This window comes from Pomacea canaliculata, linkage group LG13 (assembly GCF_003073045.1).
Source record: "Pomacea canaliculata isolate SZHN2017 linkage group LG13, ASM307304v1, whole genome shotgun sequence".
NCBI classification, from domain to species: domain Eukaryota; kingdom Metazoa; phylum Mollusca; class Gastropoda; order Architaenioglossa; family Ampullariidae; genus Pomacea; species Pomacea canaliculata.
In genome coordinates, this window is record NC_037602.1 from 11309137 (window position 1) to 11329125 (window position 19989).

Sequence of the window (19989 nt, forward strand, 5' to 3'; positions counted from 1 at the left end):
GTTCTTACACACATACACATAAAGAAAACCATTGGGAATGTGGGTGTCAATAGGGTGGCTGAGTACCGAGTGTGAAAGCGGCACAGCGCACATGCTAAAAAGATCTTCAAATGACTGATCGCACAGATGGGTGGTGTCTGTCGTCAGCGCTGGCTCGCTCAACCGTCAAGGCGCGCTGGCAGGACTGCCACTGTCAACCAGTGTCTCCTGGCTCCGGTGTGAAGCGAATCCTCGATTCCTCCTCTGTGCATTTCATTCAGGAATACATCATTCTTCCAGTAGTATGTTCATAGTGACATTTTTTTTAACATTGGGATTTGCTTAGTGCGGACACCGACTGTGTCGAGCCGTAGGTGAAGGTGAAATCCGACTGCTATGATGGTGCAGACAATGCCATATTGACGTCTTTGTTAATGATGGCGATATTTTGTGAGACCACTTCTAATACTAAGTTTGGCATGCAGTTAACTTGTCTTTTTTCTTGTCTTTCACATATACAACACATACAGTCTCACGTACATACACTCACGCTCGCGCATACACAAACACACACACTCTCTCTCACTCACTCTCTCTTACACACACTGGAAAGACAGGATGAAGGAAAAAAGATTTTCATAAATATCTGTATTCATTTTAAACATTTGTGAATCCATCAATGCCATATGCCTTTGAAATGAGTGTAAATTTGTACCTACAGGACCAACGTATCACTCCTCACTTCGTACTTATTTTCCCCTCGCCTTAGGATACTGGCAGTGTTGGTTGCTGGCACACTGGAAGCAGGCTGGCAGAGAGCTTCTGTAGATCGATTGGCGATGAATTGCAAATTCTGCCCCTTCTCTCGGCGTCGGCTGTGCCGCACGTCTGTGGCGGTAGAGAGCAGACGACAGCAGCGACTGGCCTCGAAAGACATGGCGGACGCTGAGGCCTCGGAGAAGATTTCTCTACACGCGATAGACGATGTGGAGGAAACGACTGCTGAAAACGACCTGTCGTGAGTAGAACCCCATTTTTATTTTGTTTCTTCCATTTTTTTGGTCGTGGAAATGTTAATTTCTTCCGAAACAGGTCCGATTCTTTCGCACCTCGCATACCTAAATGTATGCATGAAAAATATCTTTCACCATCTTCTCTTGACTTCCGGCTGCGACTCGTTATCGCAAGAAAATGTCGGGTTTAGGATGATAAGCGCTCATTGCACGTAGTCGGTAGGCAGAAGAAATTGTTATAGATGAGAAGCTGGCTTTGATGATATTGATGGTTATTTTTTGTTTGTTTGTCTGTTTATTTGCCTGCCACTCCGTTATTTGATATTTGAGCAGTTCTCATACTCTCGTTGTCTTGTTGTGCCTGTGTGTGTGTGTACGTGCGTTCACGCGTGTGCGTGTGTGGTTGTCTCTCTCTCTCTCTGTATTGTCTGTGTGTGTGTGTGTGTTGTCTGTGTGTGCCTGTGTGTGTGTGTGTGAGAGAGAGAGAGAGCGCCGGTCGTGTTTTATTTTAGTTCCCTGGCAAAACGCCACTGCAATTATTGATTACTCCAGCGACAAGACTTGGCACTGAGAGATTTTTCCTGATCAGCGTACGAAGGTCCACTCCCCCTCTACCTAGTTTGACCAGCTTTTTGTTTTTCCTTTATCAGCTGCTGCTTTTTTAGGATGGGGCACACAGAAGACACGACTTTGGTCCTTGTGGTGCCAGTCTCCATTAAGACAGACCGTGGGACTGAACTATTCAAATTTTTTCCTTTTTAAGGCTATTTATTTTTTGAAATATTTCTTATGCTCAAGGAGGGATCCAAAAATTCTGTTTTTACAAATCATGCTTCATACATAGAGAACAAAAATAGTCAGTTAGATAACATGGACGCAAGCATTGGTAAGATAACTGGACAGTGAATCAGATGTAAGGAAATAGTTAAGTCTTTGTCTGAGCCAGGCAAATCATTGTATTTTAGGGTTTATCTACCAACCAAATGTCTATTAAGTATAAATCTTATTATTTACCCGTTTTTGTAACTTCATATTATTATGTTTGTCGTTATAATAATACAACTTAAATTGAAATTAATGTTCAATCACTCCCTATAACATATTCTAGTTTCCTGAAACGCTTTTTGAATTCAAATTTAAATATACAATTTGAATACAAATGTCAAAAAAAACCCTATCTGGTCCATAAATACCAGCAATAACAAACTCTTTATTCATATTTTTTACAACAGTTAATAACGTTTCATCCAGGTTTTCTGTTTCACATTTTATGGAAAATTCGAAATCACTAACAGAATTGCCACTCCACGGAAAGTCAGCAGAGATGAATTGCTCCTGATAACAATCCAAATGTGTCTTCTTTCACAGACAGATTGAGTAATCTTTTCTTTTTAAGTAATGGAAAACATGTTTTCCTCGTATGTCTCAGACCGTGATAGTTCATAGATGTAAAGTAAGATGCTGGTAGGTACACATGCTTAGAAGCTATAATAATAAAAAGTCATATTGCGCAAAACATGAACTTGCAAAACCAAAGCAATTAAAGGTAGCTGGAGTAATAAGAAAGCTGGTAAGGTAAATTGATTTGTGTGCATAATGGGTGGAAATCGCATATGAATACAAATAGGAAATATTTAGCACAGTTGACAGTGAAAAACGAGGCTAACAAACTTGATGTATGAAAGTCACAAGAGAAAACCTAAATTAGGAATAATATATATTTATGCTTTCAGCTTGTTTGATGCCAGGGTAAAAATAGCCTCAAATCCTCTAGAGAGAACAACAATTAATTTTTTACGGTCCTTCGAGGTTGTATATAGCTTAATCGACCTTAATCGATCCAACTGACATTGTGCAGGGAAAGTGTGAAGGATGTCGCCAATAACCCCATGCTATTACGCACGCGCGTGCCCGCACACACTCTATTACTCACTCTGTTACTCACTCCATTACTCACTCTATTACTCATTCTATTACTCACTCTCATACGCACACGCAATCGCCCACAGTCGCTTCCCTGTTCTCTCGTGCATGCACTGATCAACATTAGCGGCAAAGAAACGGAGTAAAGACAAACACAAAACAAAAAACAACTGGTGTCTGTTCTAGACACAACGAAATTTTATGTAGTAATATAAAATAACAACCGGAAAACCGAAACTCGACCGCACAACAAATGTTGCCACCAACACACGCACATGCTGGCAGAGAAAATTCATCTCAATATTGTTTACAGATATGCGTGCATCGCCACATACAATGCAACACAAGACGATGCAACGGTATTAATAAAGGGCAATTACCAAATGTTTTTCAGTCTCTTCAAGCACAGTGATATGATAATATGTACAATTTTTCCTCTTCCCTTTTACTCACAATATATATATATATATATATATATATACTTAGTTGACCATACGGGAAGGGAAGTTAAAGTGAAAACTCAGTAGTAAACGCTCTCTGGGGAAAACTAGTTGAGTACAGCTCTCCGTACATGAGATTGTACCACCTACCTCCCATCCATGCGCTCGCGCACGCACACACACACTAATTTAATTCGCTTTTAGGTGTACTATCACTAAGTGGTAATAGAGAAGTGATTGCGTATGTCTGCTAATTACTCAGTGCTAATCACATAGCATAAAGCCTGCCTTACGCATGTGATGAATGAAAAAAAAAAACTTTTTATTTTTGAAACTATGTCTTCTATTCTTGACATCGTATTGCTTTTGAAGGATATCTTTGTTGTCCGTATGTGTGAAAGTTTTCAGTCTCATGATACAACTTTGGCAGAATCTTTTCGTTTGAACTTTAAAATCATGTTGCGGACTGCTCTTCTGCTTTTTTCGACAGAGTACAGTGTAATACAGTCAAGTCTTGTACACCCTATATTCTTGAGTTTCCTTCTGTTTTGTAGTATGTCATCGTTCTTATTTCTGTCGTAAAAAAAAACTCGAGAACCGGTCTCGCTTTGCCTTCAGGTCTTCCAGTCCGATTATATCCGAAAAAAATGTTACACAGCCTTGCAACACAGTTTCCTTTCTTTTCTTTGGGCACCTCTAGGAGTTTGTACACTTTAAGTTCCACCTTCTGGAATATTGCTTCAGGTTGTTTATCTTTCTGGACAGGAGATTCAAGATTCAAGACTAAATGTCCATGTTTTGTGGTCGTTGACTTTTAAAAAAAAAATAATTGGGTTGTCTTTCTCTTCTCGACTTTCATTTTCTTCATAGCCGTCACCTTATTTTCTACATCCAACGTCGGTCCTTCAACCTTTTCCAAAACTTTGCCATAAATTATTTAACCCGACTTTTCATCTGTTTGACATCTTTTATCGCTAATGTATCAATTTTTTCAAACAGTTCGGCAAGAATGTCTTGAACCGACTCGTGTATTGAGCCTGTCGTGTTGCGACGTGTCGTATCAGGTCTGGTTGTGCCGAGGCCGCCATCGCTACCCTTGATGAAGATGGGTGCCCACGTTTGTGCGCTGGCGAGCTGGAGGCTGCACCCTAATGTATTAGGAGATGACGTGATGTTTTCTGTCCATTTTTCTGTCAACAGTTCTCTTTTTTTGGTGTTTTTTTCTTCATAAAATCGCCTTCAATTCACTGTAGTGTCGTCTTCTTGTTGATAGCATGTTTAAATTTGCTTCTGGCATTACGCACAGTCGGAAACACATCGTCTGCCTTTACTCGTTTCCTGTATTCGATTTTTTAAATAATTTTCACAAAAAGTCAAATATGACATGTTTGTCTTGGGGAAAGCTGCACCTTGTACGCCTGTTTTTGAAAGTAATTATTAATATAATTTATAATTGGCGTCCACACCCTAACAATAATAATAATCAACGCAAAATTTGTATAACGCAAACTCACACTCCTAAGGAGCATGCTCTTGCGATTAAGAACAATAATGAGACATGAGCAGCATACGAGGGACAGAAGAACAAGTAAACAATATATTTAACTAAGGAAGAATAAAACAACAGTATCGATGACGAATAAAAACTAAATACAGAAAACGCAAAAACCCTACACCGAACGTAGTTTATATTTCTGAAAGTTTTGTCACATACCTTTAATGTGCTATGCTATGTGTGATGGACGTGTTATCGATGTTTAGTTGTTTTTTTTCTCAAATATTGTTTTTTACTCTTTCCTTCGCTTCTCACACTTTCCATACTCAAAACCTGCGTCCTTCTGTTTTGTCGTCACCTTATTTGGAAGTCACACCCCCTTTCTCATTTGTGAACAATGAACAAATATTTTATTGACGAGAGTCGCAGAATAAGCAAAAAATATGTTTTTTTTACATCTAGCTTTCGGTCCAGTTACTAGATATAAAAACATTACATTAAACATTACAATGTGAAGTGCATGGAGCTTGTCCACAAGGCAGATAAGGCGGTACACAAGCCAACTTTTGTTTATTTTTCTGGATGAAAGCCCTCCTTGCAGCATGAAGATTGTATCTATCGACTTGTAGCATCGTTTAGCCGTGAATATTGACACGGATAGTGTGACTCGAGCATCAGATTGTTCGCTTCTTATTTGTTCCGTTTTATCTGTTATCGCAAAACAATCTAGGAGAGAATTCTCTTTATCTCGCTCGATCCTTCATTTGTCTTCCAATCACTACATCCTTTTTACCCCGCTTGTGGTAATAGTTAATCTTGTCAGTTTAAGCTGGCAAAAAGTATGTCAAAAGTCAAGGTAATAAGATGTTATTGTATTTTTATTACTAATATTTCCATTAATGTAAGGAAACATTATTGAACACAGTCTCCAATTTCTAGTAACTATGGCTTTAAATCATTCATTTTGCTGTTTTTGTGTACATTTGTACACGATCTACATGTTTACTCTTTGAAGAAATCGCGACCTAAATGTGATTAAATATATGTCTGTGCGTCCATGAATTTATATTTCTTTTGCCTCTCGATGTGATCACCTGCCTCTGACCTTTTCGTTCTCAATCGGGCTTTAATATGTGTATTTTCTTAAAGAATTGTTGGAAAGGGTCTTGTGCGTACTGCTTACACTTTTATCTTATAAGTCTGTGTAAATATCTGCCAAATTGTATACGGTTCAGATCCAAGCAAGGTATAAACGATATAGCAGAAGTTTCGTTTAAAATTTTCGGCACACCGAACAACCTGAAAACTTTCGGGTGAACGAGGACCTTAGCTTTAATGTAAAACATTAACTTAATTTTCAAACGTGGAGAAAGAAATGTTTTCAGCCCATTGTTACTTGTTTTTGCATGTTGTGTAAAGAATGATCTGAAGTGTGCTTAATGTCGACTCCGTTATTTACAAACCTGCACGGTGTGATCTGATCAACAAGCCTCAGACAACCTTCTCTCCCTTTCTGTATGTCGTGTCCTTTTCTTTGTAGACTGTCATTCTGCTTGCTATATGTCATCACAGATATTTTAATCTTTACAGCTTGATTCCAATTGAAATTAACTATGGCTGATTTCTGGTATGTTTGTTCAGGTGGAGGGAAAAACTAGCAGAACAACTCAAAAGCAACAGAGTTCAGTACACGATAATCGTTCTTGTTATTCTGGACAGTGTCATCGTCGTGTTAGAGCTACTCATCGACATGGGGATCATCGTCAGTAAGTAAAGATTGCTCATCATCACTATATTTCTTTAAAAAAAAAACTTAATTAGCATCATACAATTTATTGTTATCCCGGCATCGGCGAGAGCCGCACGACCACAACCATCAACTCTTCTGTCTCTTCATAATGGCACACCGAGTGTTTTTCTAACTTTTGGGCACAGTCATACTCGCTTCTGAGGAAACAAACTCTCTCATCAAAAGATAGATTTAGAACACAACATTCTATGTATATAATTATGTAAACTTTGTATGATTCAAAGTATCATTTTTGCAGTTCCTGAGGATCATCCGCATGAGTTATCAACTAACGGAAGTGCTGAAATCGCTCCAAACCATCATCCACTTCACTCCTCACACACAGGCATTCCAGAAGGTCTGCATGTCAATGTCTCCCACAAAAATCTCAGCGAATCCAGCGGAAATGCGCACGGAACGAGCGAGGACGAGAAACATGCGCCTAACAAGCACGTGGCAGAGCACGTGCTTCACGTTGCCAGCCTTACCATTCTTGCCATCTTCCTTGTCGAGGTAAGAACGAGACGGCCACTTGCCCTCTGGGGAACCGTAACGATACAGACCCCGAGCACAGTGACCCCCAGGGAGTGTTACCAACGGTACTTAGCTCTCTCCCTTTCCCTGAATAGACCCAAGAGATGGCAGCAATTAAGTGCTAGGTTCAGTCATGTGACAGGTTCACGATTAGAAAAGCCGTCAGTGGTTCTGTAGTCCACATCTACACCCCATTAACAGTGTCAGGTTTACACGTTTAATATAACACTGGCAATAGATAAAAACGAACCATTGTATCAATACGATCCTATCTGCATGAATCATAATTCTTTTGGTTCGACTTGATGTACACGCTGGAACTTATATGATGTTCAGCTTTATTTATGAAAAATTGTTTACTTTCATAGCACAGTGATGAAAACTTTTCACGTAAGTAAATTTTGTTCCTTTATCCCTGTCACATGATCAGTTGTCAGCCTATTTTCAATAATCGTATGACTTTATTTTTTATATCCATTAAAAGTTGTAAGTACTAATTTTATCCCACAGTTTTAACGAATTTGTTTTAATGCCTGAACTTTCAGGTATTCGAATGCACAGTAAAACTGGCGCGAGAGCTAATTCTGCCGTAAAACTATGAAGATATAATTTATAAGATTAGATTAAACTTAAAAAATAGTCCTGTTGGTATAAAGTTGCTACAAAGTCAAGGGTATAAAATGTTCATTAAAGTTTTTAGAGTGCATGGAAAGAAAAGCACGTATTTATTGTAAGCTAATACAGTTTCATTTTATAACTGTTACTAAATATGTTTTACCTAGATAACAACAACAGTAATTTTGGGAGTTTAGAATCCAGTTACTTACATACTACAAATATCCACATATCCACACAATTACCTACATATCACAAATATATACATATCTACTCAATTTACCCCAGTAGAAGCGATACTTCCTTTGTCGCTTACTCTAAAAACTGATATGCATCAAAGAAAATCCCAGATTAATAAAAATTTAGTCAGAAAATTCAGGATGCATGTAAATTTTTTGCTCTGAGTGCTAACGATCTAATAATAGTCAATTCAGAGAGGAAAGTAAAAGGGAAAATCACAACAGAGGTTTAAACAGAACCAGCTACTCGGTAGCTAAAAATAATAATTATCAATAAGATAACAGATTTATCAGTAAAAACTGGCAGCTTTCAAAAGGCATTCACCCTTTACCCTAGCTGTCACTAAAGGACGCATCAAGTCTTCACAGAAAGGAGATATGAAGCACTACAGCTCTCGCCACAAGGAAGAAGAAAAACATGCACGACGAATTAAATTTGAATTTTACTTGGACTATTTTACTTGGACTCATGTGAGTGGGAAAGTACACTGGGCATTGAAGTAAATGTAACTTGACAAGAAAGAAATTTTACAAGTAATAATTAGGCCAGTTCTAATGCATGCAAATTGACAAATATCGAGATGCAAGACACGTTTACATAATTTGAGTTGGTTTGCCGAATGAAAAATGTTCAATGCACTTGTAATGGCACATTTACTCTCTACTCCTCATTTCTTATTCGTTTATTTGAAAAGCTAACTGCCAATTTGGGTAATTGGAACATTTAAATATACGAGCACTTAACACGTGCGCAACATCGGTTTAAAATGTATTATAATTAATTTGTTAAATTTATCTAAAATATTCAGTTTATTGCATATGAACTATGAATTCTACATGTATATGTTTTCACACACCTAGCAATGCCTTGTTTCTCCTGCTTACATAATCAGCCCCGCCATTTACAATTTTTGCAGCGTTCACGAATTCTTCTTTGTAATGATCTTTCTTTTTTGTCACGATCTTCCTCATTGCTCATTCACAAATCCCAGGCCCTCGATGCTTTGGGAAGGACTTCCTTTGTATTAGAATGGATGTTCTGCTTCACTTTACGCCCAGTCTATCTTTTCAGAAATATCCCCTTTCAACTCCTATTCCACAAGCCTTTGTTGCCGAGTGGTTTGCTGCCTTTTTGTCAATAGCTTAGCATGATCAGATCTTCTTTGTAGTATAGCCATTGTTCAGTTTCCTTCTATTTTGTAGGATCTCGTCCCGTTTCTGTCAAAGAAGCGAACGAGCACTGGTATTGCCTTGTGTCCAGCCCTGCCTGTCCGGTGTGCCACCTCAGTGTCATGTGGAGAAGTCTGGACGCCGACGAGGCGAGGTCTGAGAATATGTTGCACGCTTTCTTGACGTCCTCTCTGCTCTCGTTAGGCGACTCGGGAACCTTGTAATTCCAAAACTCAATCTTTTCAAATACTGCCTCACCTTACGTATTCGTCCGTCGTGGAAGTCTTTTTTCCTCTGTCATAGCAACCACCTTACTTTTCGCTTGTAACATTTGCCATTTTGTCTTCAGCTTTTCCATAAAGCTTTCAGTCGTTCTTTCTTTTCTTCTATTTGGCATCTTTTATAGCTAACGTCTCTAGTTTATTTACAGTTCTGTAAGTGTACCTTGTATGCTGTCTTCAGTCAAGCCGGTCATGGTTTACCTGCGTTTTGTCGCAGGTCTGGTAGTATTAACACTACAATCATGGCTCTCTCTGTATGAAAATATAGAGCAGGCGAGTTTGTAAACTGAGGACCAAACTACTCATAAATAATATGGTTCTTCTTATAACCATTCTTTTTCAGCCTTTCTTTTCTCTCACTCTATGTGTGTGTGCGCGCGTGTGTTGCGGAATGTGCTCGTTTGACTTATTTGTTCTATATTGTCATGTATTTTTCAGTGGAGTGGACACATTACTGCACGTTGTTTTCTACCAATTTATATATTTTTCCACTTCTTCTTTGTGTGAAGACATATGATTCGATGTAATGGGTCTTTACAAGTACTGATCATATAATCATCTATACACGCGCTAAGCAAACAAACCATTATAAAGTATTCATAGTTTTGTGAATAATTATTTTTTGCGTTCAAAGAGAGGGTTTAGGTTCTCATTATACGCTCTACAAGTACTCACTAAGGTGGGAAATGAAAGTAAACTTTATTGCTATAACGTGTTTTTTCCCAAAAGCACATTTATTTGCAAAACGCCAATTTTTGAGCAGCCATTGTCAATCTTCTCCTTCCAGATCCAATGATTTATGAAAGTGTTGGAACCTTTCTTGTTTTTTTATCTTTACATAATTTACAGGAAAGATATTTATAGCACTAATGCGACAGTTAGGTAGGTTTATGAACTTTGAGACTACAAAACGCTCCAACGGTTGCCCTAAAAAACAATTTTGAGTGAATATGAAGGTGGGGCTTGGGTTTGTGAGGTCGATATACCTTAGTCTTAGGTCTGTCATTTGTTTAATCTCTTTGCAGGTTGTGGCAAAAATTTTAGCAGAAGGGACACACTTGCTGAAACACAAAGCAGAGGTTAGTCTTCTGTTTAATTAGTAACTTTTTTCAATGGTTTTAAACATATCACATATCCACTGCAGCTCCGATGTCAACTTACTGTGAAATGTTGAAAAGAGTGTACTGTTCGTGCTGCGATAGGTATTCGATGCTGTGGTTGTGGTGGTCTCCTTTACGATGGACATCACGTTCACCTTTGTCTCCGTCACCGATGCCACGCGTGACTACGCAGGTCTTCTTGTCCTACTTCGTCTGTGGCGCGTCACCCGCATTATTAATGGTTAGTACTAAAAACACTTTCATCATTGCTTTCACACCTGTTTCTTTTCGTACCAACACCACATTTCAGCTACTAAAACCGTTCATTACTGCTGCTTTTGCTAACATGCCTGTAATCATTATCCGTATCAAATAGGTTTTTTTTTTTACTGCTAATATAATTTAAAGATAATCCACCGTAGTTATTCAGGTCTTAATAATCTTCGGTCTTGTTAATGGCACGAATTGTGTCTTGTGTCTGACGTCTTGTGTCTGACATCTTGTGTCTGACGTCTTGTGTCTGACGTCTTGTGTGCATCATTTGTCCACGTCACTTGAAGCAGAAAAAGACGTCATACATAAGAGAAAAACAGTTGCTCTAAAAATATCCGACTGAGCGGGAAAGCAACTTTCTTCTCCGCCATGTTCTTTATAACTCTCTCAGTGGCATTCCTCTGAACTTGTGCCTCTTTGATTCGATTCACCTACAAATCTCTTCATCTTCATTGTCATCTGAGAGAGCTTTGTGTTGTGTGTGTTTTTGTAACACGTAAGTAAGGTAAGTGTACGTTCGTCTTACTACATGGATTAACTTGAAAACTAAATTTTACTAGATGTTTAGATTCAACCCTAAGGCCACTACTATCTTAAAATCAGATGACTTTTTATGAAACAATCTAATAATCTATTTACTATTTCCACTATCTGATAAGTAGGTGAAACGAACAAGAAAGGTGCATCCGGAAAATTAAAATATTTGAACAAGAAACCGCTAATTGTAACATGTTAAGAGTTCGTCTGATGAATATCGTGACGCTTTTACTAAAAGATTTGATATAATATAATATGTCATTAACAAATGTGATTGTGTCCTGTTTAAGAAAACAATCTTTAAAGGATTGCTTTGCTGAAACTTTCCTATGATAAGATTATCGCGAATAAACTACCACTTCTACATTGATGAGATCCGAGACGGAGACGCATAAGACATTCACAGAAACATTTTCGCTAGACATCTGTTGCAATTATAAGAACAGACGCGGTGTATACATAATAAAACAGATACAGTGTACCAAGACGTCAGATGTCTCCTGTTACTGATGAGTTACGAACTATAAAAAAGTGTCTTCTGTTAACATCTTTTACTTCTGCATTTGAGTTCAATCTTCAATACTAGTGTAAATACTTTCTTGCCATTGTACGGTCCTTAAGAATATTTTATTTTATCTCCCAAACATTTGCAGCTCTTGACTCTTTACACTTTTCAGTTGGTCTTAGATTTGTTACTACACTGTGCTTCTGATCTGTGTTTGCATTCAGTGTTGCGAATGTTTGTGATGACGAAGATATTGTGAAATGTCTTCGCTGGGTGTAAGTTTTCAGTGGCCAACAAGATGGTAAACGGCTTCGATAATGACCAGCTCTTGCCTTCACTACAACTATGCATTTCACCTCTTCCCTTTTCCTAGCTCTTTCCTGGTCTACATGTTGATACTCCTGAGTGCTCTCCTTGATCAAAGTCGCAGATATAGGAAGAGGGGGCGTACAGATGGTGTAAAGCTGAAAACAATAGTTGCATTGAAGATTAGCGTAAGAATCCACCTTTTTCCATTTGTCCTTTTATCAAACGTCCAGTTGCTTTGTGACAAAACTTGCGAGACTGAAGTAGGGATTAGGAACTCCAAATCACATGGGGATACCTGCATGATCAACTTGAAAAGTTTTACTGCTATATTTGGTCAAGTCGTAGATTTGCCGCACTGGTAACAATATGTACACTCCCAGGCTTCCTGGCACAGATTAAATGTGACTAAGCCACCGCAACACAGACAGATGGGCCTGGAACACCCATTAAGAGGCAAATGTCTGTCCTGTCATATACTTTATGCTTTAGCTCCTAAATTTATGGATATTGAGTTCCGCATGCGGTTGCCGTGGTAGGGACACATTAAATGATATCCCATCCCTGGTCTCGAAGCATGAGCATTGAGACATGAAGCTAGCAGGGGTTATCATCTGCTAATGGTGCCTGCAACCGAGAAAGGTGTGTGACCGACGGTGGGCAACTCTGTGAACAGAGGGATTTGCGGCCTTCCCTTGGCACTGGTGCCTGTAAGGGAGAGATATTAAAAAGTGTTTGCATCTTCGTTGTTACTGAAGGACACAGTAAGACTGCTTTCCTCAAACTGCTAGGCGATAACCAAGCAAGTTGCCGACTATTTTGGAGACTTCCTAGGTGGTCAGTCTTTTGCTTTCTTCGTCTGGCTTTAGCCTGGAGGACGGACTTGTATAAATACTGTATCCTTAATTTCAAACATAATTTATCTTCTAAAAGAGAACACGCGTTTTCAACTAATAGTAATTGATGTGGGTGGGAGTTGAATGATTTAGCTGTCAAAAATTCATTGTGCAGATATATATATATAAAACATTGACAATGCCAAACACTGCCCTCAAAACGAGTTTGTCGACTTTCTAGTTGGTCAGTTACTTTGCCTTGTTTATGGGTGTTGTTGTTGATTTACTAAATGGAACTTAAAAGGCCGGAATTTTTTATTGTTGCCATGTGTCTTTCTCGTAAATTGATGAAAGAAGATAATTGATGTGTTTTATTGTGCGTAGCAGCGAATATTTTTATTGTAATTAATGTAATGGTGTGAGTCTTTAAGGTGGGTGTCAGAATACACTAAAAACATTCGTTTAGGCTAATTTCCTCTTCAGCAATTTTCTATATGAGAGCGTGAGTTTTACGTGCCGTGATGTTTCCTTATGTACTGACCACTTACGTGTACACAGCTCTAATATAATAACAAAGTGAAATTGTCATTATCATTTCTACACTTTACATGAAAGTGTAAGCAATATAATGAGACATTAAAGCAGAATAGTAATTATACTGGGGGACCATGACGTCTATTGAAGAAATCTGTAAACAAGCTACGTGAATAGAGTAGTGTACATTATTTGAACGTTATACAAACAAATAGAAACAATACGTCTCCTATGGCAATTATGTTTTTCGCAGGCGTCATCTTGTCCGTCAAAATGGACGCCGACAAAAAGTTGAACGCACAAAAGGTTCTGCGCGCCAAAGCAGAAGAGGAAGTGCAGAAACTGACAGAAAAAGTGGAGCAGCTACAGGTTAGTATTGTAGAATTCAGATATATATATATACCCTAATCCCATGAAGGCAAAATTGGAAAACAAGGAATACTGCAACAAGAATGAATTCTGCACTTATGCGCAATCTATAAGTTTAGAATGAATTGTATAGCTATATAATGCATTTTATAAGTATAGAATGAATTGTAGAGCATATATTTCATTCTATTCTTGTAGACTTGAATAGTGTAAATATAGAATGCATTATGTGTCGCGTGTCATGATTTCGTCTAGGTTTGCATTTCTCTCAGCGCGCGGGGACGCTCCTGTATTGGAGAGGTAGCTCGCAGCAGACGACAGTTAACGTGTGTTTTCAGGCTATTTTTGTCCGGTTCGCGGGAAGAGGTCAAGGCCTTCGCCCGTTTTCTGTAACGTCACAGTCTGGCTACGTCACGTGAGGTCGGCTGCTGCTGGTGAGAGATTTTTTTTACCAAGGCGTTGAGTAGAGCGGAGAGTTTTTTTTGTGAGAAGACGGCTGGAGTCTGAGCTGTGAGGCAAGGTGCCGGTTGTATGCTCTGCCACGACTGACCCAAGCTTGTGGGCACTGAGAGGCTGGTTGTACTAGCGAGTTGATGCCAGCAGTGACCACCGGGACTTGTGGGAAGTGCGGAGGGTGTCGGAATGACAGCATTGGGCTGTGACATCCAGTGTCTACGGGAATGTGCTTCCGTTTCTTCTCGGGGTGACCGTCGGTCAATAGCATAAGCCGTGTGGGCTTTTTGTGTATGTCCGGGGTGCACGCCCTTGGTGTGTATTTACTGTGTACTTCCTGTGTATACGTGCTATGCGTGCGTGCCTTATGTCCTGGCTCCACGTTTTTTTTTTGTTCGACGAGCATTCGTCTGAGATATAATCAACCATTCTGCACTTCTTCATTTGTGACGTCTACGTCTACGGGTTCTACACCTGCATTCAGAAAGGGAACTGTACTGTGAACAGCTCCTGAGACTGTGTACTAAGCGCCTCAAGCCCCTGTTCTGTGTTAAGATTTACAGACTGAGGGGGAACTACGTTTAACTGACTGTACTGGGCCGCGGTGCGCGTTTTTTTTTTTTTTTTTTTGCTGTTACAATTTGTTGCGCGTTTGCGCTTTGTTTTTTGTTTTTTTTTTTTATTTCTTTGCGGTGGTGTAGTACCAGGTTGTTGGTTTGTTTTGTTCGGTTTTTTTGTTGTTGTTGTTGTTTGTGAGTACTCGCATCGGTATTTTCTTTTTCTTGGTTGTATTAGGTATTTGGGTGTTTGGGTATATATATATATTTTTTTTTTGATTAAACTTCGTATTTGTGTCGTTCTTTTCGTCTTTGTCTTGGTCTTCGCTTGGGCACGGGTTCGAGAAGTAAGTCGCATCCTGCCTCCGGCTGAGTGAGCGTGTGTGGCCTGCTGTGTGAGTGGCCTTGAGCGTGCTCCGTGGACGCTGGGGGGTGGTACGCGACAATATGTACGAATAGAATGAATTGTATAGGTATTTATACTTATAAAATGCATTTTACAGCTAGAGAGAGAAATTAGAGAAAATTTCCCTCTTGGCGCCCCATACTAGCCTACTTGTTACTCGTTTTACTTTGTGTTCTCATTTGTTTTGTGTATCTCATTGATCCGCCGGACTACAAAAGTGAAAGACTGACATATTTTATTATTGTTGTTATTTGAATTTGCAGATTTGACCTATACTTTTGTTAATGGAGCAAAAGATAAAACCCGTGAAACCCATTGGTAGAACATTCAGCGTTGGCCTTCCTCTTAGATGTTTACAGTTATAAAGTATTTTTTTTTCACCCACATTTCATTTAATGCACTTGATTTTGTTGTTGCCAGTCATGTTCAGTTTGATGTTTCGGTGGGACATTACACTGCTCATGTGCACATTCGGTTGCTAGTGTGCTCGTTTTTAATGAGATTTACGCCTTCTTCTCATATTACTATTTTTTACCCAGCGAGACAACGAGATGCTTAAGGCTAGAATCAACCAAATGGAAGAGGGAAAAGAAGTCATTCGGTCCGAGCTCTCGAACTCCACAACACCAGTGGAGGAGAGTGATCGACGATGCAACGACAAGGGTATGTATTAGTATGAACAGTAATTACACGCTAACCTCACGATACAAAAGGTATTGCGTCATCGTAAGACAACATCAAGTTAACAGAAACTTTTTAGGTCACGTTTGAGATGTTTGACTTGCGGATGACTTAGGTCTTAGGATTTCCAGTCTCAGGACTCATGAATGACAATTATTGTATTTACAGCTTATAGTACGTTAAAATAATCAGCACGCTGTACATTTTAATAGTTTAAATAATTTTTCTCATTATAATAATTTATATAATTTTTCATTGAGGAAGAATTTTAATTAAATTCAGTTTCCTGTCTGTGCTAGTGTGTATACGTGCGTTCGCGCAACTTCTCACCTCTTCCTCAACTTCCCCACAAATTAGCCAGTGATGTGTTGTTTTCGTTCGCCTGCTTTTGTCACACTTAGAGGTCAGCTCTTGAGATAAAACTGGAAGTCATCTGCGGTGGTGCAACTGTTAGCGTCTGTCACCAATACAGTATGGATTGTCCTGGGTTCAGATCTCGTCTCAGCCACGCTGTTCCTTCTTTGCATTCAGCATCTGTTTACAAGACTGACTGCTTTACCTTGATATAGCTTTAGTTGCTGGCTCAGCGTAAAAGTAATTATAGTAGTTATAAAAGTGGCTTTTATAGCAGAATTTTTTGTTTTGGCAAGTCATGCAAATACGCAATTGTTTCTTATTGTTTCATATTTAAGTTACATTACAGCATATGATCACCTAAAAAAACCAAAAAGTTCTTGTAAACAAGCACATAATTATCCCTTGTCATTATTTAGAACAGAATACACTGTTAGCACACAGTATAGAAAGTAGGGTCAGACAGCGGTTCTGCTAACAACCACTTGTAATTCTGATGCCAGGACGACGGATTGAAAAAAATTAAATAATTCAGGAAATACCTATGTGATATCACGGGGATACGATCACATCAGGATGTTTTGGAACGATGAGAGTGAAAATGTGACGGGTTTTTTGTCTTTGCAGGAGTGTCTTAATCCTGGATGTAAGAGAACGAGTGAACTCCAGTTGCAATAACGTGTGTGGGGAAACCTGTGGCCTGTGCAGCTGACGTATGACTGGCCAACGAGACCGAAGTGAGGAGGAATGGCATCAGCTGCAAAATGATTGGAGCTATTGATGCGTGCGATTTTAGCATGACAAAAATAGTGACACAGTGGAACAGATCTGCTTATTTTTGTCTTCAAGAATATTCAGGAAATAAGCGAAAAACGGGTGGGAATCCAGCTCACTTTCCCGGGAAAGCTGGACAAGATTAGATGAAAGAAATTCTCGTAGTAGCTGGTGTTAAAAAGGAGAACAAGAGATGAATATTCGTTGGACCTTACCGATGTGCTGAGCTGCTGCTTCTCGACGACGAGTCGGCAAAGATGCAGTAATGCAGTGATTATACAGTGACAGCCTTGTCTTCCTGCCTAGCCACTAGTTACGTTTTGCAATCAAACCGAGATTCAAGTGCTTGTCGAGAGACCTTATGGTATCAGATATAAAACCATGAAATCTTGACCTGCACGTCTGTTACTGGAGGATGTATTTACTTTGCGGGATGTAGAAGTGGATTGCTTCCGTAGATTAACAAATTGTCTTACGAGAGAAACTTCTGTAGACGATACCGATGCATACTTTGTAACGACAGAAATGATTCATGTGCAACGTGTAGGTAGCATATTTTTGTCTATAACCTGCAGAATTTCTTGTTATAGAGATATGTAATCTGACATTTGTTGAGAGGAGGAAAGAACCTGTTAGGTTGAGTGTAGGTTTGTGAAACTACTAAATACTACATGGTAGTAATATTAGTGCTCACAAGGTGTTAACTATAACACAGACTGGACGTCATCAGAGTTTTGGGGTTTGTTGAATTTTGCGACCATTAGCTTGTAGGCTGTAGAAACAGTGCAACTGTAAGGCCTTCAAGTACCAATGAACGCCTCTTGAACCTATACAGACCATTTCAGTTGAATAATGAGTCAAAGAATAAGTTAGGTGTTTATCTCGCTTCTCGAGTCTGGAAGTAGAGCCTTATCTGAAAGACGTTGTTTTTGCTTTTGGCCATCCTTCATCTTGTGGTCAACATATACATGAAATAACTTGAAATGTTATACTGGGGGACCACAATAATTTTGGTCCACGCGGTGAATGATTTTTTCTTCTATTCTTAGTTTTAGGTTTATATATGTTGTTACGTGTGATGCAGTTATATATACCATAGAAGGTGAGATGATTACTTTCATTTGGATTCACGAAATCGCGCATCGTTCTCTGCTATGGAAAAAGGGGAAAATGCACATAGACAAACTATCTAAACAAGACTCGTGTGTGCAAGTAATTAATATGCTTGTTGGTCTAATGCTGTTATGTATAATGCTGTTATTAATCTGAAGTTCATTGTCAATGACCGAATGATGAGGCTGACATTGATTAAGAGTGAGGGAATAATGTGTAAATGTGATTAGCTGTAAGTTGGAGATAAATACAAAAAAACAGCAGTGAGAATATTTCATTTAGTTTTCTGTCAAAAGACATTGTTTTTATGGTGCGTAACAAATGTATAATACAGCCATATATTTTGCTGGATGAATGTGATAACCTAGCCAGTTACAATATCGATGTCCTCTTCATATCAAGAAACAGTTTTGAGTTACATGAAAAAAGATAATCTGATTTTGTAGGACTGCTTACAGCCCTGACTAGTTTACTTTGGTGGTGGTGCGGGAATCGATCACAGTAATATACCAGTGAAGTGAGACAGAAGAAATGATCGTGCTATAGCCATCAGCGATATAGAACACGATAAAAGATAATTGCCATGACTGGCCAAGTCGGCTGAAAGTGATACTGTAATCTTAGTTTTATGGTTAAAAAAAAGACTGGAGTTTCCATAACACAATAACTACGCTGCTGTCATTGCCAGGCGTGCATGTTTTGTCATAGTGTCGGTCAGAAGAGGGAAATAAGTAGGTGAGAATATAAGCCAACATCAAGTGATCATGGCTATAGAATCGCGGAAGAATCTTTCAAGCCGATGGGCCACCAGAAAACGTTTACAAAAAGCAATGACAAATATTTTTCTTCATTAATTTCCACCAAATTTTCGAAATTCAGAGTTAGAGAGAAAACTGTACAGCAGCAAACTGGTTTTTGTGTTACGTTGATATCTTTATTTAAGTTTGAAGATATTGGAGAGTTTATAGCATGTACACAAGTACTGGTCATGTGCCTCTTCATTTTAAACCCTTTGATTTTGTTAATGGCAAAAAAAGATATCATACTCTATAGATTTGAATAACTGTAACTACTGGCCAATCAAATTTTGTACATTTTTTTAGTTTGTTCATTTAGGACATAGTCAAGTTTTTCTCTTGTTTTATACTAATTTTGTTTGAGTTTTATATGAGCACTTTACATATACGAAAATCAGCACGACCATGTAGACACCTAGAGATAAATTTAGAGTAACCAACGATTTTTGTTTAGGTTTTCTTAGAATTCCATGATGTAGTTATTATAATTCGTTGAGTTTTGTGAGGGTGATGGAGCTAGCTGTTTTCTCTAGGTCTTTCTTGGAACTCCATAGCATGTTTGCCAGTGTATGGCTCTATATGTCATCATCTATGAAATTAATTGTTGATTGCATTCTAGAACTCCGTTTTTGTACATATAAAACAATGTTCAACACTGCTACAAGAAACATTTTAGAATGCAAAAGGGAATTACTATGAAGGAAGAAGCAACAACCTTTCATGTTCTCTTGAAAACGGCTACTGCTGATTAGAGATCTAATGAACATGTTGTATTACAAGTTCTTCGAATGGCAGGCTGCTAATGGTCAACCTGTTTGTCAAAGTCGACCTAATTACAATTCTGTGTCACTACTTGTAATCGTAGATGCCATCTCTGACTCCGGATGCTTGTGTAACATCACAATAAACGTGGAGA

At 38.8% G+C, this 19989-nt stretch overlaps 1 protein-coding gene across 5 annotated transcripts; it reads left to right on the forward strand.

Annotated features, from left to right (window-relative positions):
* The first annotated feature begins 64 nt into the window (after nt 1-64).
* Nucleotides 65-19989, forward strand: LOC112553565. Of its 5 annotated transcripts, none has more exons than XM_025220875.1 (9): nt 76-281; nt 701-997; nt 6492-6616; nt 6899-7152; nt 10504-10557; nt 10681-10819; nt 13823-13938; nt 15894-16017; nt 17017-19989. In XM_025220875.1, the coding sequence occupies exons 2-9, from the start codon at nt 819-821 to the stop codon at nt 17025-17027; spliced, it is 1002 nt and encodes a 333-aa protein (XP_025076660.1). In that variant the 5' UTR covers nt 76-281; nt 701-818; the 3' UTR covers nt 17028-19989. The 5 variants fall into 5 exon arrangements, 4 of the variants coding, with proteins under 4 accessions (XP_025076660.1, XP_025076659.1, XP_025076662.1 ...); XM_025220874.1 differs by having other exon boundaries at nt 749-997; XM_025220877.1 differs by lacking the exon at nt 76-281 and adding an exon at nt 351-429 and having other exon boundaries at nt 749-997.

Excerpts from the sequence above, each read along its gene's own strand:
- LOC112553565 (XM_025220875.1), top strand. The coding sequence starts at position 819 with ATGAATTGCAAATTCTGCCCCTTCTCTCGGCGTCGGCTGTGCCGCACG. Across the intron at positions 998-6,491 it reads ACTGCTGAAAACGACCTGTC|GTGGAGGGAAAAACTAGCAG; the intron begins GTGAGTAGAACC and ends ATGTTTGTTCAG. Across the intron at positions 6,617-6,898 it reads CGACATGGGGATCATCGTCA|TTCCTGAGGATCATCCGCAT; the intron begins GTAAGTAAAGAT and ends TCATTTTTGCAG.